This window comes from Scomber japonicus, chromosome 5, assembly GCF_027409825.1.
Source record: "Scomber japonicus isolate fScoJap1 chromosome 5, fScoJap1.pri, whole genome shotgun sequence".
NCBI lineage: Eukaryota > Metazoa > Chordata > Actinopteri > Scombriformes > Scombridae > Scomber > Scomber japonicus.
Window position 1 is genome coordinate 27,222,806 of NC_070582.1, and position 25,979 is coordinate 27,248,784.

Sequence of the window (25,979 nt, forward strand, 5' to 3'; positions counted from 1 at the left end):
TTTAACTTCTTAATTGATGTTCCTTACACAGCGACGACACAGATGTCAGCTTTAAGAAGAAAAAATAATCAGTGTATTGGGTCAGCAGTGTGAGAAAAGACCTACTTTAGGTGATAAATGCTGCAGGGAACAGATCGTGTGCTGTAGGTGGAACGAAAAAAAAAAACAACTTTCACTCTAATACAGGCAAGCACAGCAGAGGGATCACCCTGCTCACCCCTCTATCTGATCACAATGTTCTGCTATACAACTGTGAGAAATTGAGGGAACTGATAACAGTTTCCATGCTGGAACAGGGTCTCGCCTGTTTGGGTGCACAGCCGGCTATTTAGATTTTTTCCCCCCACCAACCACAGGCGGCAGGAATGTGACAGGAATGTGTAATTATTCTGCTGCCAGGGAGCCCAAAAATGTTCAGATGAAAACTGTGATATCTCTGAAACAATTTCCACATTCATTTTTATGAAACTGAAAGGAACATCTTGGGGACAAAATGAAAACAATAACAAAGAAAAAAAACCTAAAGACTCCAAGAAAACACTGAACCATGACTCCAGAGGTACAATGATGTGTTTAAACCTTCAGATATCTTGTTTGAAACCATTATTAGACGCAGAGATATAACAAGTACCTGCAGTGTTTTGGGCTTGTATCCAGCAGAAGACCCTCTCTGTCTGCCATCTTTCCTCCTACTCTATTTCATCTCTCTTTTATCTAGAATCTAGAAAGGAAGAAATGCCTTAAAAGTATACACTATATGTTCAAAAAGGTAGCAATGGTGAGTCACACTGCATTACAAGTTTACATCCTCTTTTTTTAGCCTACAGTGAAGAAAGAAGAAAAAGTCAGTGTAGAAAGCAGTAAGAAGTGAAGAAGGCGTCTGAACCCCGAGCAGAAGGCAGAGAGTGTGATTTTATGTAAGTGTGTGTGTGTGTGTGTGTATACAGCTCAGAAGGCACACAGCTCTCAGCCAGCAGACGTGTGTGTGTGTGTGTGTGTGTGTGTGTGTGTGTGTGTGTGTGTGTGTGTGTGTGTGTGTGTGTGTGTGTGTGTGTGTGTGTGTGTGTGTGAGTGTCAGTCTATGTAGACTTAAAAGACGCAGGTAGCAGGTGTGCGTGTTGCTGATGAAGCAGCTGTAGGCGAGAAACGTCCAGCAGCAGGACAAGGCACAAAAGCATGAATGTGTACGTATGTGTGTGTTTGTGTGTATGTGTGTGTGTGTGTGTGTATATGTGTGTGTGTCTGTGTATGTGTGTGACAGTAAGAGAGAAAACAAAAACAATACGTTCCCACCGACTCGTAAAATGAGCCCAGCTCAACACTAAAGCATCCTATAAAACCTGTTATGTGCAAAGAAAGATAAAATCACTGAAAGCAGATCAAAGTACAACAGGTATACATGTGATTACACAAGTTCATCCAAAGATAATACAACAATAATACACAAAACTGATATGAGCAAAGGAGGCACAGTTCTTCCCATCACCTGCTGGGGGCAGTATATCACCCCTGACACTCCTCAATATGTTTTCTATCTGTGTTTGTCTACTTCAAGACCTTTCTCAGCAAAAGGGTCAGTCAGCAAGATGGATAAAACACATAAAGAAATGAAAACATTTAATAAGAACAAGCTTCATAATGTCACGTGGTTACATCCCTTAACTTTTAACAACACACCAACAGGGGTGTGTGTTCAACAATGTGCTCTGGTCTCACATGTACACAGGTTTTACTTCACAAGAATGTACCATCTGCTGCAGCCGCTGGCACTCGTGGTTCCTACACATCTCCTGGTCACCCATTTAACCGTCTTCCAAGACTACAATCATTGGATAACACCCTTATGAGTCACTGAAATAATATACAGAAAAATATAATGGCGGTAAACTCTTTGTCACTGGTAAAGTTTTCTCGTAGATTTTAAGGAAGCATTAAAAGTGACACGGGTGGTGCTCGATTGGAAAAAAGTGATGTCACACATGTATCAAAAATGTTTTCATGTTCCAATGAAATCAGTTGGGATTGTTTGCTTATAGTTCCGCACCACTGTCAATCCAATCTAATCACATTACAGACAGATTACCAGATAAACAGATTATCTGAGATAATCCGATTAGCCATGTTTTTGTGTGTTTTACTCTTAATACATACTAAATAGTTTTCTTTCTAAACTTCACTTTGAATGTTAGTTGCATATTTATAATTTCAACGAGACTTGATGGGTTGGAATGAATCCATTCCAGACTCTGTTCAATAGAGTCTGGAGAATGAACTTTAAAGGTCAGAGATATCAGCACAACAATGAAGTAACTGATATGGCTGACAGATGAACAATGGCATGAAAAAACATCAGTTTTGTGTAAAATGTTACTTATCGTGCCTTAAAAGACGAATTAAAAACTTTGTAACTTCCAGATTTGCGTAGGAACCCTGAGTGCTTTCAGTCGTCAGCCACCAGCTGCATCTCAGTAAACATCTCTGTCACGACACCTTTGGATGGATTTACTGCCTTGGCTCAAACCAAACACTTTAATTTTCCTTCCTCATCGTGGTACACATTTTCTTTTTCCTCTGATTATGATTCAGATCTGTTTTCTGATACAGTCTAGTGAAACTGGTTAAAAGCTGATTGGTGTTTGTAACTAATGCTTGAATAGTGCAACTTTTTAACATTTTGGGATTTATTTGCTTGCACTCAGATCGATATCCCTCTCATGTCTGTATGCTAAACATAAGAAGCTAGAACCAATAGGCAGTTAGCTTAGTTTACCTTAGCACAAAGACTGGAAATAGGGGGCCCAGCTAGCTTGCTTCTGTCCAAAAGCTTCAAAAGCTCACTGCTTAATATGTCATATCTTGTTAAAAGAAAAAACTATAACAACAAAAAGAAAGACGGTGACTAAGCACATTTTCCAAAGTGTCAAACTGTTCCTCTAATGGAATATTACTTTATGATAACAGAAAGTAGTCAAACACATTATGTGCCACCTGGGTGGGAAAAAAGATCTAAGTTGAGCCAACAGTATAAATCCAGCCAAAGTTTCAACTCAATGCTAAACGGTACAAAACGAATAAATCAAATCTGCAGTCTGCAGGGGGATATGCCATCATCATGAAAATCAAAACAGGAAGTGCAGTTTCTGCGGTACGTAGGTGAAGTCTAAGGCGTCTGGTGGCTTTACCCCCTCCAGACATATCTGAAGTTTTAATTGGCTGAGTGGGGACCAGGGCTAGTGGTTAATGAAGCCGAGCTGCTGACACGTTAAATAATTCCCAGATCCAGAGGGTTCTCCGTTTTCTTTCATCCCATCACTGGGGCCTTAATCTGGGACAAAATGCTCCTGACGATCTCTAACTCCACTGGGAGGGTTAGGCCTGTGAGAGGGAAAGAAGTAGAGCGAGGTCCTTTTTGTCTCAGTGTTTTCAAAGTGGTGAACCCACTATACTTTGTGTAGAAGCGTGAAGTTGCTGCACATAAAGCAAACTGCTGTCTTTTCTTTTCATCCTTAAAAACCCAGGAGCAAATGATGTGTTTCTCATGCTGGCTTCGTTGGGCTGGTTTCTACATGCCTCGGCTCTCTGTCTCCAGTCCTCCTCTCGCAAATTAGACCCTGACAGACCACATGGGAATTTAAACTCCAGTCCAGAAACCAGTGTGCCTCCATCCAAACAGGAAAGGACATGGACTTTTGGCCTCATTAGAGTCTCACGCAGTCAAACTAACATTCTCCCAGAATATTTCTCTTCTCTGTACGGTTGTGAATACATACTGTAGCACAGCTAAGGTAGAAGTGCAGGCTTGTGCCAGTGCTGCGGTGAACTGAGTCATGACGTCCAAAAGCATAAAGTCTTGATTATGTTTCTGTGAGTCTGCTGCAAGGTGTCAAGGCCTTGCTAAGTCTGGTACACATCATCAGCGTTGGTTTGTTTGAGGACAGTCATTTGATATAAACCTTAGCAGTCACCTCAGATCATATAATCAACTGCTTTACAATCCATCACAGTCACACAAGACCCTTGTAAGACTGTCTTGTGGGGCAGATCTTATGTAAAGCAGAGTTATGACAGTGAAAAGTGGCAAGCGATGTCTCGTACCATAAAGAGTTTGAGAAGAGTGGTTCTCTCTCAAGTGAGGGCAAAGCAAGTCATAGCCCCATGGCTCTGTGAGGGATGGAAAATGTGTCCCGGTGTCTCAAAATGTTCGACAGTGCAACAGCTTCTCACAGCTGCACAGTTTGTCTGCTGAGTCAATACTGTCTGCAGGCCTTTAGTGCAGTGCCTAGTGGTTGCCAAATTCCACAGTTAAGCAAGTGAAGACAAACTGTGTCACTTTTTTTTGCCATCAGAAACCACATAGCTGTAGAACAATAGTCCCCTAGATTGCTGATGGTGCTGTTTCTGTGACCTTTTCAGCACCGAGCACACTGTATTTATGTTAATGGGTGAGGATTAGATTCTTATCCACAGTGAACATTGTTCATTTCCACTGGATTGAGCCCAGAAGTGGAACATTTGCATCTGATCGTTCCTTCTCCGGCTCCCTCAGTGTCAGACACAGTTGGTATTTCTGATAATTGGTTGAGTTTTCTTTCTGTCTGGCCCTCACTTGTTTTTTTTGTCTGCTCCTGAGTTGAAGTTGCCCTTGGAAACCAATCAGTGGTCTCAATCCCAGCGCTGGTCATTAGAGGTGAAATCTTGAGCCAATTGCTCTGTAGTCTAGTTTAAGGCTCAACTCTCACTTTTAGGTCAATCCTATTTGAGCAGAACTACATTTGGATCTTTATGTTCCCTTATCCTTGTTCTTAAGAGTCTACACTGTTTTATCCAATCAGGGTCTCGGCTGGTGGGCCACTTCCCAAACATGAGGGGAAGTGAGTGGAATGATACCTTTTGGTACCAGTTGGGCAACTGAAATCCATTTGCACTTCCTCTGTGACCGTTTTGTTTCACGTTCAGTGAGACTGGGAGCCCAAAAAAGTGAAAGCGAGAATATCTAACACATTCTAAGTGGCCTCTATAGTGTCTGTTGCCAAACCAGCTTTTTAACATACAACCTTAGATATGCTGGGTGATTTGCTGGTTATTTCCCAGGGAATATGGTGATTTTGCCAGCCTTGGCCAGCTGTTGAATGATCTGAGCTTCAAAGTCAGCATCGTGGACGCCGGTCTTCCTGAACTCTCCGGAGTAGCGGTTCTGCTCCCAGTAATGGTGCCAGTTTCCTCGGCTGTCCGCCCCAAATCCAAACACATTGACCTAGAGGAGAGCAAATTTGAGGTTACAAATGTGTCTGTGGAGATTCTTAGTCATACAGGTTGCGGTACAGGGTCGATTCAATTGACTCTTGACTCCTCTGGATGGTTAAATGTGTATCTGTCCACTATGAACAGGGCTGGGTATTGTTTAAAAAATGACGATACCAGTATCAATCCAAGTACCCGATACCAACTGAGTACTTCATTCGATACCCATTCCACATGTTGTGCACTCTTTTATCCAGTGTAACAGGTATGTAGTGTAGCCACACTGTAGAGAGTTTAGGTGGCATCTTGGCTGCTGAACTGTTAAGCAGGCTAATTCAAATTCACTACGACTTCACCACCACTGACAGGTTGTACCTGCTGTGGCGGTGGACCAAATATATATTGCATTAAATCGAAGAACACTTGTGTGCTATGAGCCAGTCCGTAAAAATAGTCATATTTTGTAGCTTTGGGTGCAAAAAGGATCGACTGCAGGTATCGTTTGACAGGAAACGTTTCCATACTACTTGGTATCAATTTATTCTGCTCGATAACTTAAAAGGTATTGAGTACCAACACCCAGCCCTACACATGATGCAAAAGTAGTTTCAAAATGATGCCAGAACTGACAGTATGTTATATGAACACAGAGAGAAAAAGAGAACAACTGACCTCATCACAAACATGGAGGGCAAAGAACAGCACTAGCATGCCAGTGGAGGGGTAGCGCCCATGATGTCTGGTCCAGCGATCGTGGATGTACTTAAAGAATGCTGGGTTGAAGATTTGGACCTGGGTGATGGGCAGAGATGCAGACAAAAAGGAAAATATTACAATTAACTGTAAATCTGAATTAGATAGAGATAGAATTAAACCCAAACTCCTGCAATGGAAGGAAGAGGATCTGTTTCTCCACATGGTTCCCCGTCTATGAAAGGTAAAATTCAAGTGGCTTTATCCCTAAGACGATTGTTAACCCAGGATGACGACCTCATGCAAATCTCAGCTGCTACATGTTCAAAAGGCTCAAATGAACAGGAAAAGATTTTTACCATGTTAAATTTTAATACTCCCCAAGGTTTTGATTGCTTTGAAAGATTAATAGCACTCCTAACCAGATTAATAGTAATTACAAATTTCTCATCTGCCTCCAGGTGGTGTTTGATGCCAACAAACAAGGCTTTAGGCTGCTTAGAGCTTCGCAGTTGGAGTAAATCTTATAAATCTATATTTTTGGGTCGGCTCCAAAAGACGCTGTGTAAAAAACTGTGTCTCTGACCAGGCGAACATATTCATAAAGTCCTCACATGGCGGGGATTAGTTCGAGTTTATTTATCTTCACAGATTAAAGAGTGAGCAGAAGATTATCTAAAACAAAGGGAAGGTTTATAATCTAACTGTAATCCTTCATCAACAATAGGGAGGGGATGATATAATTGCGGCAAAGCAGGGTCGCTGTGTGTGTGTGTGTGTGTGTGTGTGTGTGTGTGTGTGTGACTGCTTATGTGTATGTGTTGTTATCTTACTTTGTGTGTGTGTGTGTGTGTGTGTGAGAGAGAGAGAATGGCTAAAAGTAATGCAGTGAACGTTGAAGACACACACCTTGTCTTTATCCACACGAAGAAACTGCTTCACTGGAGCGTAGGTACTGAAAGAGAACGAAGGAGAAATTGATTAAACGCATTTAATCAGCTCTTTATGTGATTGCTGCTGCTATGAATTTGTAATGATTGACAGCTGACAGGTTGTTACAGCCTAGTGACTCTCGTGGCTTCTCATAACTGTGCAGTGTGTCAGTGTGTGTGTGTGTGTGTGTGTGTGTCTGTGTGTGTGTGTGTCTTCTTACAATCGAATCTGGCCCGTGGACAGAGCACTGGTGATCCAGACGAGATCCAACGTTTTAAAGGGAACCAGGACGAAGCTGACGTTGGCCGCTAGGTTCTTGGCGCTCTCTGGGTACATGAAGTGGTGAGTGGTACGGCTGCCTGCGTCTTCCTCGTAGCCCACCGTGGGGGCAAGGTTTATCCTAGTGGCGTGCGAGAGAGGGGGACAGTGTGAGAGATGTGTGTTTTTTCAGGTCACGCTTGGTTAGCGAACAAAGTGGAAGGCCTCCAGCTCTACCTGCAGTCAAGTTCTGTTTCATAAAACTCATGCTGACTTGACAGCAACTCCTGAAACCAACTTAAGGGCTTTTAAAGGAGTAGTTAAATATTTTACAACCTAAGAACCAGTTTCGTTTTAGTGTTAAACCTGTATAGCTCACCATTTGAGGCTTTAACATACAGTAAAACCCTAAAAACACCAAAACAAAACAAACAACTGAACGTGTGTATTAATGAGCTTTAAAGATGTTGTTAGGTATACAGCTCTCTTTGCTTCTAGTCTTTATGTTAAGGTAGGCTACTTAAAGCTGCTCTATTTTATATTAACAATAACCTGGATGGCTATGTATAATATAGCGATGAAATCACAGGGAATTATCACCAGAGTCCCTTTCAGCTCTACAGAGCATTTCACCACTTTCCACTTTCCAGTTTCATTTTTCTATTGTTTACTTCACTGTGTTGGTACTCTCTTGCCACTCGCATTTCCTGCAGGCAGTTGTATGCTTCCTGCCCAGTGTCAAGTGACAAACGATGTCAGCAACCAGCTGGTGAATGTAGTGGACCATGTAGCAGCTAAAGATTCAGATATTTCCCTTAGGTTTTTTTAAGGAGACCAAATCAAAGTGAATATTGAACTTCGTCTGGTGGACAGAAACATGACACCAAATGAATGCTAATGTTGCTCCCTGTCTGGATGTGTACATAAGCCACTGCTTGTTGACATCTTTGCTATATAATGTCAACTTTATGTCTACAGCTTGCTGTGCTGCCCCCAAGTAACCAAAATATGAATTCATTGTTTTCAGCCTGACTACACTGTAGCCACATGTAAAATTGACAGGATAATGGTAAAACATTACATAACAATGACTCTGTAAAGTCTGTTACACTGTTTAACATTAGTCACCATATGCCACTGGTTGTACTAACCCAAATCAGGCTGTAGCAACTGAAATCTGAATGTACTGAATTGAGGTTGTTTATAAATTCAGAGTGTCATTTGTAGGAGAAACAATGTATTTCTGAAAAAAGTTGCATCATCCTGCTTTTGCTGATGCTCCACAGATGCACCACAAAAAACAGCAACCAGAGTAGATGGTTATATTCATGTGGTTCACACCAACCTCTCAACATGTCATTACAGAAACATTCTTTTGCAAACCACACAAAGCTTATCTATCTAGTGTAGACCTTCTGCTGCTGAAGACCATCTGCTTTTGGGTTTGACTATGTCTTAAATTAAATCAAATTCACTGGGAGCTGTCAGTACATTGGAAAAGCCTTTTGTCTGATACTGTAGCATTGTTATTTTCTAATTTGTCGTCCTTACCCATAGCTTGACAAAGACTTTTCAGCAGTATATTTCAAGTACATTTTGTGCAGTATAATTGATAATCGGTAACTGATCCTCTCTGCTCTGTCTGTGTACCTCTGACCTTTGCTGTATTTACAGTAGACGTGGCTCACTGTCTGGAGGAGTGAGCTGTTTATGCAAACACGAAGATGCACCTGAAAAAAAAAAAAGGCCACCAAGTGCGCCTACCCATATGCCAGCGAGCAAAACAGATGTTTGTCGAGATAGCAGGACTGAAAAGGCTGATCATCAGGAGGTGGGTGGGTGGTGGTGGGGAGAGGGACCGCTGTGGGCTAAGCTGATTTTAAAAACAAATGAGAATCAAACTGCAGTAACCTGAAAGTGTTACAGGAGCTGGAGGTTGGAGGCTGCCCACACAGGTCCGCTTACAGTGCAAAATGTAATGGCTGCTAATGCCTTTAGCACGCACAAACACACACACACACACACACACACAAAATACTAGTCATCTCTGCAGCCGCAACACACACTCACTGTGGGAAACAATGTATAGCTGTGTGTTCACGCCAGCTGACAACAATCAGCCCCTGTGATCCGTCACTGCTGCATGAAAATAACCGGGGGAATGGATTGAGACAAAAGGATTTATGTGCTTCAATGCACGTGTGTGTGTGTGTGTGAGAGAGAGAGTTAAATAGAGACACACACACAATCTATATGTTTCTACTTCTTAGGACAGAGTGGTGACCCATGAGCCAAGTGACACGAACCCCCTGCCAACCAATAGGAGAGTAGAATACAGAACAGCATTAAAGAGCGAGATTAAATATAGAATCAGACGCACACATCTGCTGTCTGCTTCTCTGTAAGCCTTTCTCCTTTTAGTGCACACACAAACACAAACACACACAATCTTGCATGATGTAACTTTAATGACACATCCTGTGTGAAGCCTTCATCTTTGCCTCTATGTCCATCTCTTCCTGCTCTTATCTTCCTCAATCTCATGTGTCCTACAGCTGCTCCCCCGGTTTCCCATTTAGCCATTACATCCATTCCTCTCACCTCATGACGTAGTTGTGTCCGTCGATGGTCGCCCCATATCCGGCCCCGCGGAGGTTACCGGAGTTCCCCACCACGGCGCAGCGCAGGCAGCGTCCCGGATCCCACGAGCCATACGGCGACCTTCCAGGAATCACCTGCGATAAGACAGCCATGATCGAATTAAAACAGACTGGATTCAAGCAACAGAGGAAATGAAAAGAGGACTCTGACACCTAGGAGAGAAAGATACATACAATAACCTAACCTGTAGCTGAGACCTGATTGTAAAAATACATCCTGCTCGCAATACTGGGGTGAATTCTTCATGAGACCCATCCATGAAAAATAAATGAGCCTCCGTCTGTCCTCAGGGAGCCAGACTGAGATATTAAAACATACAGCCTCATGTGAAAGCACTGCTCTGCTTTGAAAGTCAGGATGAAAAAAAAAAGAAAAAAAAAAGATAAACAGGTACATTTAAAAGGAATGAGTCAGGTTGCTGATAAATCCTGACATCTAATAAAGACTATCTGTTCCCTTCAGCCTTTTCCCCCAAGAGTGTGAAGTAATGACTTGGCTGATTTGAAAGAACCAGAGTAATGAAAAGACGAATTAATAATATAAAATACCTGGAACAACCTCAGCAGCACCTGCTGGATGCTGTGGGGTTTAAACTGGGGCTGTAACATCTAGAGGGAGAGAGAAAGAGAGAGAGAGAGAGAGAGAGAGGTATGGTTAGGATGTGTAGTTTCTTCTCTGCAGACAAATCAAATCTGACAGCACACTTTAAATTGAGTTACCCTCTGCGTGTTTGTGTGTGTGTGTGTGTGTGTGTGTGTGTGTGTGTGTGTGTGTGTGTGTGTGCACCTGTGTGTGTGTGTGTGTAGGTAACAACCATGTGTCAGACTGACAGGATGCAGTCAGATTGGGCAGAGTCTGGTGAGAAGAGTTGAGGCATGGCTGTCCACATGTCAAAAAACAAGCTGAATAAGAAACCAGATGGCAGTGGAAGAAGGATGTATAATGAGAGACAGAAAAGGCAGAGTAGGATTTTTCTGCTCTCAATGCGAGTCAAAAAAACCCCTATCACCCTAACACTAGTTTTAAAGTTTCTTCACAAGTTTTCTTTTACACTGTCAGTCATCAACATAAGTGAGATGTCCGAAGCAGTTCTACTCCGATGGATAAACAAAAGTGACAGTGAAGATGACATCAAGGCTCTCCAGCTTGGATGAGTCAAAAAAACGACCTGCATATATAGTGGGTGGATAAAAAAGTAAAAGGAGTGTGTAGAATGTAAAGAGGAAGGGAGCAGGAAGAGGCAGAGGAGATGAAAGGAAACAGGAGGAGTTGATACTTTACAGGATGCTGTAATTTTTTCTCTAATATTCTCCGCACTGCTTTATTTTGCCCTTGAAGTGCCTGACTGTCAAAGGCTCTATAGAGAAGTAACACCATGAACATGAAGCTATTAGTGTCTTTTGCAAGAAAACTTCTATTCAGGGTTTCCTTTTTGGCTACCTTGAGAATGGCTCTACTTTCCTGTTTGAAAACACGAAACACAACATTAAAGTGTTTCAGCTTGAATAGAATCCATTATGATATACAAAAAGCATTAAATAAACCCTAGTAAAATTGTGATTATGGCACTTTAGGAAATATAAACCATTGTAAGTGAACCGAAAAGTATGTGGATGCATTAACACAAACTGTCCTTGATGTTGAGGTTATTTTATGTGTAATAACCACGGTGCTCCTTCTAAGGCTGTTTCATGTTAAATTGTAGCAATATATTAAGTGGTGAGACTCAAGAGAAGTTCAGGCACACATGACAACATTTCACGGTTCAGATGTGATAGCAACAATATGAAGCTAACTATTAAGATTTTACTCCTCACATTCAAGATCCTTCACAACCTGGCACCATCATATCTCTCTGACCTTATTCACATCTACACACCTTCTCGAACTCTCCGATCCTCATCTGCCAACCAGCTCTTCGCCCCATCGGCCAACTTAACTACGATGGGGTCAAGAGCTTTCCGATCTGCCCCTCGCCTATGGAACTCTCTCCCACCTGACATTCGCACTTCAGACTCTGTCTCCATCTTTAAATCCCGCCTGAAAACGCACCTATTCAGAGTGGCATATTCTGTCTCTCACTGACTATGCAATCACATTCTTGTTTATTTATTGTACTAATGCACTTTGTAGTCACATTCATATTCTTTATCTTTGCACTAAATGTCACCTGATTTATATTGTTTGATGTACTGTTGTTGTGTTATATGTGCCTTGTAAGGTGCCCTTGAGTGCTTTGAAAGGCGCCTTTAAATAAAATGCATTATTATTATTATTATTATTATTATTAACAGCCTATATTTAGGGCTGGGTATCGGTACTCAATACTTTTAAGATATCGACCCAACTAAATCGATACCAAGTAGTATCCAAATGTCTCCCATCAAATGATACCTGCAATCCATCCTTCTTGCACCTAGAGCTAGGAAATATGACTATTTGTGTGGACTTGCTCACAGCCAATCAATGCAAGTGTTCTTTAATGTGATCATTATCACTTTAAGGGTACTTGGATTGGTACTGGTATCGTAATTTTTTAAACGATACCCAGGCCTACGTATGTTACAACAGCAAGAGCAAAGTGTTTTTAATATGCATATAGCTTAGTAAGATACAGGACAGGAAAGTAACAGCTGCATTTTTTTTACACCTGAATATGGAGACAAGTTGATGTCTTCGCCTACAGGCAAAAAAATGTTGTTCCAGTTTGAACAAATGTGCCTCCTCCTCCTCTGTTTTTTTTTCATTGAACCTTTTTTACTGACAAAAACAACCAGTTAAAATAATACAACTGGAACTTTTTTGCCTGTAGATGTAAAACAGAAGGTAGAACTCAAAGCATGAATGTGAAAATTAATCTGCATCTATTATCTACAGGCATTTAAAAAAAACAATTTTAGGAGTTTTTAAAGACCAAACAATTGCCTAGATATTTCAAAAATAGTAATCGTCAAGTTAATTGATAATAAGAGTCATTGTTAGTTGATCATTGGATGGGTGACTTACTATTTGTTTAGAGCTACATACTGTAAAACAACAGATATTTCAACTTTTTAAATAACCTGTTTATCAAATGTTCTTCCCTGTGGAAAGCATTTATATATATGGAATTTCCTTTTGACCTTTGCAATCCTGCTAAACTGCTGCAACTATTAGTTTTCATGAAAAAGGTGGCGATTGTTGGACTGGAACTAAAGTTGGTTGAGGCTGGCTGCATCTGGCTTTAGGTGCATTACATCAATGACACAATTTCAAAAAAGAATAATGGTTGTGTTGTGGCTGTCTTTAATCCATGCTCACATTTTAAGTTACTTACTGACTGCTGTATTATCTTGCACGACAGCCATTGTCTGTTGTTAGCATGTGCTCTTCTTGTTGTGATGTAACAAATGATGGTGTCCCCAATGGCAATTTCTAACAAATCAAACTCAGTTTAGACTGACAGAGAAGCATGACATATTGTGGCCCTCATAGTCAAGTTTTTTTTTTTGGGTGGGGGGGGGGGGGGTCATGGCTTTGAACTGATGCCACATACCAGAAGCCGCCTACAATTAGATTTGAAAAAAATAAATAAATCTTGTTCTGAGCATCTGCCAAACCACATGGGCAAATGTGCATTCACTCTGAAGAGAAACCAAGCACCTGCACACACTCACACAAAAACTGCCCAAAAACAAAGTGCTAACACAAAAGTTTCACCAGGATATTAGCAGCCACTACACTGCCTTTGCTCTCCATTATCATGTTTTCCTTTCTGTTGCTCTCCCTCTCTCCCACACAGCAATCTTTATTTTTGCACTCCTTTGTCACTGCTTCCTTTCTCCCACCATTGGCCTTAATTCCCTTTTCTCAACACAGATCTCATTCGCTTATATTTTCATTCACACACTCCAGCAGTCTCCTGCCCTCATGTCTAATTCCTTCTCTTTAATTTCCCTTGCTCCCTCTTTTGTTTCTCCTCCTCCTGTCTTTCTTCATCTCTTTGTCTCTCTGGGACGCTGGTGCATCGTGCTACTCATCAGTGCTGATCAGAGATCATTAAATCTTTCTTTTACACCCCTCTACTCTCTCTGACTTTGTTTCTTTTGCTGTTAACTCATTCACCTGCATTTTTCTTTCATTCTTACTCTTCTTCCCCTTTTGTTTTTCCATCATCTTTGATCCCTTGATCCTTTCTTTGCCTCTTCAATCTCTGACTCCCTGCATGATGCCAGAGCCAGTTTGGCATGCTTCACCGCTGTTGTTCAGGGGCTATTAATTTTTGGCAGATGTTTTTTGGCAGCCATGCCAAATGCCATCTTGTTTCCTTCCCTCAACTGACTTCTAAAATATAAGCTACCCAACTACTTTCAAGTAAATACAACTTTTCTTTTTCACTTAGACCAATATTTCACATTGGCAGAACACTTCTACGAGCTGGATGCAGTAACTGTTCTCAGGGCTGTATATCAATAATGTTAACCTACATAGCCAAATAACTACGTTAGCTTAATTTGGTATTTTACTCACAATCTAAACTACATTCATAATACTAGCTAGTACACATATTTCTCTATGTATACAAATATAATAACCAAGTCATACCAACATTCACAAAGGGTTGTCAGGTAAAGCGAATACCTAATTCAGTAAATTAGCTTAGTTAGGGCTGATTGTTTATGGCAAAAGTCATAATCAAGATTATTTTGGTGAGATCACAATTATTTAATATGAAAATAAAAAAACAATCCCTTGGTTAGCCCAATGTTATGGTCCAGAAGTGATGGAAATAAATGTTCAACTACAACTTAAGACTAACTGGCAAATGCTGGTAGGACTGCTTGATTTTGGTAATGTAATCCCTTGGAGGCTTATAGCCAGAAACACCAGCCTATCTACATGGTTGGTTTCAGAAATGAGCCCAGGCAGGTGACAATATTTCCACCTGTGCTGAAAACCCTTTTTGAAGAGGAACTTAAGGCTGGGATGCACAGGTACTTCCTTGCCAGGTCACCCCAGTGGGTCCTCCTCAGTATCCAGTGTTCCTGCCTGGAGGTAGGACTATAGCTCAGGGTCAGGGTCCAGTGCAGAGGCCATGTCGACCAGCTGATGTGTTGTGTTTGTCATTTGATGTTTTGGTGAGGTCTGTATCATCCTCCTGTTCTTGAATAGGTGGAGGGTTGGTTTAAAATGACACACTTTCTTTCCAGAAAATGCATCTGTGAATTCAACCAGGGGGCTGAGTGACTTATTGATGGCATCCAGTACATCAATGTCCTGCCAGGGGGGGGGTGAGATGTCTGACCTTTCAGACGTTTAAAAGGACCTGGACAATGGCCTCTTGCTGCTTGACGACCCTGTCGATCATGGCCTTCCTAGATCCCCATCTGGTTGAACATTCTGTCTTTACTGAGCGTTTAAAGGCAGATTCAGCTTCTTCTGCGCCTCTGCGAGCACCCTCTTTTTTCTACAAATGTAGGAGGAACTGCTCATTGACTCTTTGCAGAGCCCTACTGCATGGTCGATCCTGGGATCCTTCATTGTATTCTCTTAGATTACAACAAATATATGCACATTGAGAATCTTGTATTTAATATTTAGTACCTCTTCCATTCATTGACGTCAGCTGTCAGCTTTATGTTCAAGTCATTGTCCCCAGTGATGCAGACAAGTTTGTCCTCATTTAAATCTCATGCAGCCATTAGTCGATGAGTGATGTTTTGCCCCTTATGGTATTCAAGAAAAAAACGCAGTTTGGAGAGACTAAAATCAGCATTGATGTAATGAATTGTAAGACAGATGTAAGGATCACATGGTCTGACCTGACCACCTGACCTGACCTGTCTATAGTGGTGGTATAGTAGTGTTTGGCTGTAGACACATCATTTGCAACTTCCTTACAGCTTTTACTAGACAGGATAGGCAGTGAAACTCTGGTGAAATGGTGACGTGTTGGCATTGTTAATGCTTGTCCAAAGTTTTTATCAGTTTCTTGAATCCATGGTTGCCAACATTGCTAATTGGGTAGATGTCTTTTGCTGGGAAGAATGTGATGGCATCTGTTATCTATTTATCTTTCTGAGAGCTGGATGGGTAGGTGGCTGCATATGACTGTCCTTAATCAATGACTGTGTTGGGGTGGAAGAAGTTAAGGGAACTCATCTTTTTGTGTTCCTTTATTGTTATAGATCAGTTTGTGATTCAATTTCATATGGAGTTTATTCCCTATCTTAATTCAAGAGCATATTAAATGGATTTGAGAGCAGTATTTATTGATTTCATGCTCAGATTTTGTGATATTTTCTCTCAAAACTCTGCTCTCGCGCTCAAATTTGCTCCCTCGCACTCGGTTACAACGCTGCTCGCACAGATTTCCTGCGCTCACACTCGAGTTCTTCCTCTCGCACTCAAGTAGTTTGTGCTCGCGGATCTCTGCTCTGCTCTCGGATTTTTTGTGGCTCAAAGCTGTCAACCAATAGAAGGCCGGCTAGTATTGACCAATCAGACTGTCCCTGTTTGTTTATGGGTGCGTTCACTGTTCTTGGACCCTTCTAACCATAGACATATATATGTCTATGCTTCTAACCTGTTCAAATACAAAACAATCATCTGTGTCATATAAAACACTTGTTTATTTTCACATCAGCAGTAAAGGATCAACATTATCATTCATTTGGAGTCATGACACCGGTGACTGTACCTCCAATATTCACTCTCTTTTCTCTTTGTTTTTGTTCTCTAACAACTTCTGAGGGAAATATTCAGCTCTTTAGCTGCTAAATCCTCCTCAAACATAATTAACAGCTCAATATTTGGGGGTTTTGTAGAGTGGATTTTTAGAGCTTTCTCTCTTAAAACAGCTGAGCACTGACAGTGAACCAAAAGCATAAACCAAAACACTGACCAACAGTGGTCAAAAAAATGAAAGAAACCACATTTATTACAGCAGCGGAGGTCAGGAGTGTATAAACCCGGTTGAAAGAGTGCCCGCCCGTCTGCGACGCTCCTCGAAAAACAGCGAACGCACCCATAAACAAACAGGGACAGTCTGATTGGTCAATACTAGCCGGCCTTCTATTGGTTGACAGCTTTGAGCCACAAAAAATCCGAGAGCAGAGCAGAGATCCGCGAGCACAAACTACTTGAGTGCGAGAGGAAGAACTCGAGTGTGAGCGCAGGAAATCTGTGCGAGCAGCGTTGTAACCGAGAGTAGAGAGCAGAGTTTTGAGAGAAAATATCACAAAATCTGAGCATGAAATCAATAAATACTGCTCTCAAATCCATTTAATATGCTCTTGAATTAAGATAGGGAATAAACTCCATAATTTCAGATGTTATCTTGATTATCGTATCTTCAAATTGTAATTGAAAAAAAAAGTATTAATTGACCAACCCTACTAATAGTCTAAAAGCTTAGGAAGGTCTTCATACACACACTAATGGATTTACAAAATAGCTAGTGCAACCTAATTATTAGTTCTTATATCAGCGGCCTTATATAGTATTTTTTCTGTCTCAGCTTTCAATATCATTATTTGTAGAATGGGAAATTATTTGTTGAAAAGTACCTCCTGTAGAGTGATTTCCCCAAAGACATTAGGTGTCTTAATCAAACAAAACTGGCGGCGGTTGAGTGTAAATGTTTTCCATCGTAGATGTGAAAACATTTCATCAAATTAAATAATTTAAGTACTGCTGAATTGATCATTCCGTAAAACGTTTCTTTGATTTAATGCTCAATTCTCTAAGTCTCCTGAGGCAGAAGTGCACAATAACACATTAGGGTTGATTGAAGAGCATATATCCAATCATACATACACAATCATTTTAGCCTTTCTTAACACTGGTTGATTGAATTTAGCATTAACAGCTAGTCAAGTGAGGAAAAACCAGACAGCAGAAAGGTTATTTCAACATTTTGTTTGATTACATCAGCTCTCCATATTAAATCACTTTCGACTGAAGAATTTTCCTCAGAAATGAGAAAGCAACTAGATGACTGGGGAACATTTTAACAACTAATTTTTATTGTTAATCCATAAATTCTGCCTTGTAAACCATTTACCAATAAATATCCTCTTATTCTGTCTTCTGTTTCCTGACAGCAAGAGACCACCTTAACCTTGACATTATGGTACCCAAAAATTGGTTAGGAAAAAATATGGAGGCTAGTACATTAATCCCCATGAGGTCTCTGTTCATTCCCTCTATTCTTTCTCCAGCTCCTCCCTCCCATCCATTAACTCGACATTTAAATGGTTTATTGATCTTCAGCAGTGAACGTTTGCTGACTGCAACATCACGGACCAGAATATTCCAAAGATACTGTAACATAGATTGATTTTATTTGACAATTTCATTTTAAAAACACCAGCCCTGCCATGGCATTGAGCACTTACATAAAAGGAAAAGTCAGGATAACACAATAACACCCTAAGGCCTATTTCCGTTGTGGTCCCTTTAGGAATGGGGATGTGCAAGGGAGGGGTCAAGACAGCAGATGTGATACTGCAAGAATGACACAAAAACATTCATCAAAACAATACAATGCAATACAAACATCACTGGTACCTACACTGTCACACAGCAAGTTATTCACTTTATAACTTATTAATTATTCAATGTCTACCTTAGTGCTTTGTTAGATGATGCCTGGCCCTACTCGCCACTCAGTTAAACTAATTCAAACTCTGCACATCAGCAGTAAACACATCAATATATCAACATTTCTTAAAAGCACCCTCAACAGATTATATACAAGTCGTGGTCTGTATATAATAATTAAAATAAATACCCTACATCAATAAAAAACAAGAAAATAAGATAAAGAAAGACACCTTTTACCAGACATATTATCCTACTGTAAATAACCTCTGAGGCAAAAGCAACAGCTTGATACCTCCCAAGCTGCTTATGATTTCAAGACTTCCTGACAATCTATTCCACAGATTTACTACCATGTACATAAAAGTTCCCTTCCGCAGGTTACTCTGAAACCTGGGACGAAAAAAAGTCAGTGGAAATGCCCCTATTGGAATAGCTGTGAATATCCCTGACCTGGATGAAATAATATCTAAGGTATGCACAATCTTATGTACAATGCACAACTCACTCTGAGAGACTCTTTCCTGTACTTTCAACCACCCAAGGCTCTCAAAATGAGAAGGATCAAGGTGAGTTCTCATGGGGAGATTAAGAATAACTCCAATTACCTTGTTTTGTGAAGTCTGTTTTTAAGGTAAAAAGCTAGGCCATTGTACCATGAACAGGACTAGACCTCCTACCAGGGTCCTGTGCAGGATTTTTGAAATTCTGGCTAAGAAACATGTACTTTGATTGACCTTGGTAAGTACCTTTTCAGCCCGGCTCATTCCTGCCATAAAGCTATCCAGCAAACAGTCATGGTAATTGACTGACTTCTTAACTGCAAACACAGTGTCACTGATGTTACTGGTTGTAATGTTCAGCCTTTTGCTGTAGCCAAGTTGCTAGAGCTGTCCATAGCTTACCTGAGTCATTCCTATGTTCTACAAACTTCTCCTTAAAATAAACCCTTTTGGCACTATCTGTTATTCTTCTTGCTTCATTCTCCACTTTGTTTGTATTCTGCCCAACTAATCAAATGAATCATTCTTGTTTTCCTGTTTGTAAAATACTGTTTATTTATCTTCTTAATAGTCTCCAGATTATCACCATCCATTCAGAGCTCTGTCCTGTTTTATTCTAACCTCTTCTAAAAAATATTAAAGAACACCATGCCATGTCAATACAATGCAATGCAAGGGAACGGTCCATTCTACTCAGACAATGGGTGAGTGCTTCTTTTCTATAATAATTAAGGGACCTAATTGTTATAGTTATGGTAGTTCAGCACATTTTTCTTAATCTAACTTGTATAGAGAACAAAGGAATAGTCACTCAATCATAAAACACCACTATTTGCTATCCTTGACTTGTCGGACACTAAAACAAAGTAAGTAATAGTAAGAGTGAAAGAAGACACGTGTCGGTTCATTAATCGATTGGTAAAGACCCATCAGGGGACAAGCCTTGTAACCTGAAAGACCTGTCTTCCCAGTGTCAATATTAAAATCACCAGTCATGATCATTTCAGAATCAAGTCCTCACACTTTGTGCAAACCATTTCCAAAAGCTCATAAAAGGTTATGGCTAATGACACTGCACATTAAGGAACACATAATCAGCAAATACACAGTCATTTCTTTCAAAGTAATGACTTGGGGATTTGAATACAAGCTGTTCTATACTTTCCCTCGTAATCATAGTAATTCCTGAATCACTACTCTAAAAACTTTGAACTGACATAATGCATTCATGACAAGCACTTGTTTGGAACAACAGCATTTAAAGTCTGAAATCTAGTCGACATTTCAAGAGTTGTGTACAATACATTTGCAGGTACATAAGACAACATGGCATGTTCAGACTACTCTATGCAATTAGATGTGATGTTTTCTCCAGTACAGAATAACAGAAAGACCCTGACAAGACAACACAAGGTCAAAAACAGACAAACAATGCAGAGACTGGCATGTTTATCCTGCTTCCTATGGCCCTGTGCCTTTCTTCATTTAGTGTTCTAGATCATATGCAGTAATTGTTTTCTTCCTTCTCAATTTCTTCACTTAATTTGCAAATCTGCTTTATCCCTCATTCCCCTCTTTCATCATTTCACTGCTTCCATCTTCCTAATGTCCACATTTCCCCTCTTTGCTGTATTATATATGTGATCCTATCCTCTTTTCTTCCTCGCATTCATTTCTTCTTCTTTCTCTCTTCCTCTCAGTTCATCCCGTTTCCTTTGCAGTGTGACCTAATGATTTGGCAGCTGTTGGCCTGTGTTTGCAGTTTTCTGCCATTTCAGAGCTGGACTGATGCTACAGCTCTGAAAAAGGACCTTAAACCTGCAGTGCGGAACTGTTACATATATATGAACGTTCTTTACATTCAAGCCCTCGCCAAATGAGTTCACATAATGCTGATTAAGCCCATCAGCGCCAGGTAAATCTCCCTGTATTTCACAGTAAGCAGGGTTTTTAATCTGGTGTTGATGGCAACATTCCAGCACTGGCTGGATGAATGCATTCTGCGCATGTTCTATAGGCAGAGCACACTAGAGACTTCTGCTGGCTGAGCTGCTATCTTGAATGGTGGTAAAATAATTTCATCATGTGGTTCTTCTAGACTTTTCAAATGTTATCTGACAATGGATCAAATTTTGATCGTGAAATGAGTCTTTTTGCAGGGGTTGTGTGATGCTCAAAACTATTCATCCACTGTTTTACAGCTGCAACAGTGAGGACGGAGTAAGTTACGATAGAGTCTGTGACAAAAGAGTCCTAGAGTCCAGCTTTAACATAGCCATTGATGGACACCATATACAATTGGACATCATACTAGAAACACGCAAACTTATTTAGATTCAATTGGATAATGACTCACCCACAAAGACGAACACACACACATAAACTAAAACTGGGTGTTAACTGAAAACACTAAAGTACTTCCCACCTTCCCCTCTCACTTTCTCAGAAGACGCATTTATTCCAGTTTTCAGACAGTACAGCACTCTGTAGTGGTTTAAGAAAAGCCAAGTAGCCAACTCAGTAATGTTCCACTTCTCCACAAACACCATGACATATGACAAGCCATGAAGGGCATGTAGAACTTGTAAGAGGGAATTGGTTGGCTCAGTGACAAGGGAGGATGAAGAGGATGGAGAAGGATCTGTAATTATGATGTACTCCCCCCATGTTTGTGTCCTAATAAATGTAGTGCTCTCATGTAACTGATTGCCCTCCTCTGTGCCACACACACCAATGGAAAATGTTAGATGATGCTACAGACAGTGTTGAAAAATAGTGAAAAATGACTTTGTTACAATGTTTACAGCATAATTATTATAGAGCGTGCAAAATGTGATCTTATTTTTGGGGTTTTTAATGAATATCAATGAGGTCAGGGATATTAAATCAGAAAAAAAACTGTAACTGTCAGGTATGCTAATGTTGGGTTTGGTAGCTTTATTCCAACAAAAATTTTAATAAAATGAAACCATGTATACAATAATTTGGTAAAGTTAAAGCCCCTGTGTGCAAGATTTGAAATTTCTGACAATGGCAGCTCTCTAGGGTAATATAATACACAGTGTCAAGCAACAATGCTCACTAATTATCCCCTTCCAACCAACGGATATGAGCCAGTGTCACTGAGATGAAAGAGCTGAAAACAACAGAAAGACTGCACCAGTTTTCATCTAAATGTTATTACTAAAACTTTTCTTCAAATACAAAACTGTGCCATCAGAATATTTTTAAATTTTGCACATAGTGGCTTTAAGTGCATTAAATGTTAAAGGATAAATCTCAGCTAGAGCATAAAGACACTTTCAGACATTAGAATAAGTATATTAGTTGTGCACAACAGAGAATACAAGACATAGTGTTGGAATTGCATTGATTGTGCTTGTGGTATTGACGAACACAGACAGACAATGCCCTCCATAAATGAATAGTATGGGACATTTAGGTAAATCCATATGCTAATTTACTTTCTTTCCAAACGTTAGATGAGAAGATCAATACCACTCTACTATCTCTGTTTTACAAACGGGGATAGAGCAAGGAGGAGATTATCTTAGCTGAGCATCAAAAACATTTTTAAAGCTCAATAATTAACATGTCACATCACATTTGTTTTAACTGTACAAAAAAAAAGATTTTAAAAAATGGCACTGAACTTTGGAGGTGCTGGTAGGCAAACTTTGTTGCTATTTGATAGAGCCAAGCTAGCAGTTTAGGAGACAACTGGATTCACAAGATCATGCCAGAATCCATCTTGTCAAGCTGTTAGGGCTGGGTATCAGTACTCGATACCTGTTAGTATGTTTTTTATGTCTGTCTTCCACATTTGGTATACGGTGTGGTAAGTGGATCATGTTCTGGCGCCAGGCTTTCTTGGGAAATACCTTACATGCCAGCAAAACTATATATGCTGTCAATTCTATTTATCCTGCATGCTGTCTGACGATCCGGGCCTGCATTAAAGGTGTATTAAGAAAGAACTTCTGATTTGCCTCATATTTGTATCTTCAAGATCATCACAGAAATATCTACTCTCAATAACTTTAAGGTATCGAACGAATAAATCAATATTGAATAAAGTACTCAGTTGGTATCAGTATCACTTTAAGGGTACTTGGATTGGTAGTGGTATTGTAATATTTTAAATAATACCCAGCCCTACAAGTTATGCATTTGCATCCAAACCCCTGGTGGTTCCAACCAATCAGCGTCCTTTGATGATTCTTGCATGATCTTGTGAATCCAGCTGCCTTGCAGGGTAAGACGATTATAGGTGGAGATAGACAGATGTTTCATCCAATCACCTGCTAAGTATTTTTTTGAAAGTGCCTGCCCTCTTCCAAACCGTTTCTAAGGACGACTTCTCAGATGGTTCTGTGTAACAAACTATCAGGCGCATCAGGTTATAGAAGTTCCTCTCTGTTTTCAGTATTTATGCTAAACTAAATCAACTGGCTGGATGAGAGTGGTATCACTGTAACTGTACGAAAGAAAGTGAATGAGTGTATTTCCCAAAATCAGGTGAATCAGGTCGATTCTCTATGAAATCATCCGCCAAAGTCCTGCACATGTACTGAATACACTTCATATTCAAAGTGGTGGTTACCTCACTTGATGAACATTATGAGCCACAGAACTCCAGAATGTAAAGTTAAATGAAATTGTTACTTACCACCCACCAGTAGTAGACATCAGAGGGCAGCTGCATGTTGTCCCTCGTCCAAACGGGTGAGATATCTGGGTCGTAGTTCTCATCGAACCAATCAGAAACTCCGGGGTCTCCGACGCAGCGAGAGCAGGCGCACGTCTTCTGCTGCTGCGTGTCAGGTGGTGACAACCGGTGTGCGCCCACGTAGCTGGGCACCAGCTTCACTCGCCGGGACTCCTCCCACCCGGGGGGCTCCAGGTAGTTGAAGCCGTAGCCTCCCCGGAGCGAGACGGAGAAGAAGAGCGAGGTGAAAAAGACGAGAACCAGCGAGGCCAGGAGAACCCAGACTCTGCGGGAACATCTCACCCTGCCTCCTTTCTCAGCTCCTCCTCCTCCTCCTCCTCCTCCTCCTCCTCCTTCCCCGCTACTACCTCCGCCTCCTGCCGCCCCGGCCGCCCCTCCGCTCAGCCAGGGCCTGAGCTCGGAGAGTCTGGGAGCTCCCCTGAACGGAACCCCGCCCCAGAACCCCCAGCCCCAACGCCTGTCCCGGTGAAGGGTGGAGGACGGGATGCGGCCCCCCCATGGCCATGCCCCCACCCCGGGGCCTGCCACTGTCCCCAGCCCACCTCCTCCTGACCTGGTCAGCGTGACTGGGAAGACCCCTTGACTGGCACTCTGGACAACGAGATCACCCACTGTATCAGACTAGTGACAACACACACACATACACACACACACACACACACCCACACACACACACACACAGTAACGGAGGATAATGTGTCAGAGTCAATTTGTCTCAGTCAAGCTGTGCGCTCAGCGATGCTCCTACGCTTTCTCTCAGTCTCCCGCTGGATCCTCCACAGCTATGTGCTCATATGACATGCAGCAATGTCTTAACACACGCACACGCACACACACACACACACAAACAACTGAATTACACACAGCTGTAGCCTGACTGATTCGGAAGTCCTTCGCTTTTGATGAGAGGTGATCTCCCCCTCAGCTTCGAGCGCAGCCTCTGTCTTTATCACCTCTGAGTCCGTTCTTCATTCCCTCCTTTTTTTTTTTACTTTCTAACTTCTCTGGCTTTGCGCTCTTTTTATATCCACCTCTCTCTTTTCCTTCCCTCTTCTTTGGTTTTAACTGCAATGTCCATCTTCAGTGAAATCCAGCGCACATCATGTGGATAGATGCAGCAGGTCCCTCTCTCTCTGCCATCTGTGTGAATGCTGAGCTGGGCTCCGGCGCTCTGCTTTCTCTCTTTCTCCCCCGTGTCTCTCGTTGCACTGAAGCGACGTCGCCAAAGAAATCTGGCAGACTAGTTGAGAGCGGCGGAGAGAGGGAGGGAAGAAGGAAGGAGGAGGAGGAGTGGTAAAAGGGAGGAGGTCTGGCCTGAAGGGTGTTCCATCACGTCTCTAGCAATCCCACACCAAAAAAAGCCCCCCCAAAAAACATCTTTTTCTTTTCTCCTCTTCCGCTATCTGCTGTTTTCTCAATTTTCACTCTCCTCTATTTGCTGTCCTCTTGAGCTTGACCTTGCCTAGTCTCTCTCTCCTCTCTGTGTCTCAAGATCTCTCCTCTCCTCTTTCACCCTATTCAGTCCATTGTCTCAGTCGGCCTGCTTCACTGAAGCACTGAAGGCTGCCTGGTGAAAAGCAGTTATGTTGAGATGAAAGAGCTCCTCTGTTGCTGTTTCTCTTCACACTTTTCCCCCCTCCAGTCACAAAGAAAGTTTGAAGTAAAGCTGAGAAGTTTCTGCCAAGTCTGGCTGATATGGCATCCAATCAAGGTTCAAGATTTCCAATACAGTTACAAAAGAATTGATCAAGAAGTCCTTTCACTCTTCCACTTTGTCCTCATAAAGACAAAAAAACCCCCAAAAAGTAAAAAGAAGTCTGGGAGAAATAATCAAATCATCACGAGTGGCCGACGTTCTTGCGTTTTTTTTATGACAATGGTTCATCCACAGAAGAGAGGCGATAGTGTCGGATGGAGTGATGCGGAGAGGATGCGATGGATAAAAAGACAAAACCAATCAGCCCCAAATCTCATCTTCTCTCCAGCTGGCTTTGAGAGGACGACTTTAGGAAGGGTGGGGGCGGCATCTGTCCCGAGTCCCAGAGTAGTGTGCGTACGTGGCCGCGTCTTTGTGCCTGTGATTTAATCTGTGTACAGTGTTAAGCTAGGGGTTGCACACCGCCTGCCAGTTGCACTAATTTAATTGTGTTCAACAGCTGTGCCAGCGTGTGTGTGTGTGTGTGTGTGTATACGTGTGTGTGTGTTTGGCCTGCAGCATAGGTTTCATGGGGCTGGTGAGCTTGAGGTGACTGCCGCTTAGCTCTAATCTGCTAAACTGTAATCCGAGGTTAAGACCCCTACAGTGCCCACTTTATGCCAGCTGTCTGCCGTGCCCATGTTCATCCGATGCCTGATAAACACCTGCTTCACTCACCTTC

General features: G+C 41.5%; 2 protein-coding genes across 2 annotated transcripts in view; both read right to left on the minus strand.

Annotated features, from left to right (window-relative positions):
• The window catches only part of has3 (hyaluronan synthase 3), a 205,029-nt gene that overhangs the window by 155,872 nt on the left and 23,178 nt on the right, over positions 1 to 25,979 (minus strand). The gene's annotated exons all lie outside the window — the stretch shown is intronic.
• Positions 5,081 to 25,938, minus strand: st3gal2 (ST3 beta-galactoside alpha-2,3-sialyltransferase 2). Its single transcript, XM_053319971.1, has 8 exons — positions 25,903 to 25,938; positions 23,542 to 24,192; positions 10,335 to 10,394; positions 9,727 to 9,860; positions 7,088 to 7,267; positions 6,844 to 6,889; positions 5,914 to 6,033; positions 5,081 to 5,254 (listed from the first exon to the last, which is right to left on the minus strand). Exons 1-8 carry the CDS (start codon positions 25,936 to 25,938, stop codon positions 5,081 to 5,083), a joined length of 1,401 nt encoding a protein of 466 aa, XP_053175946.1.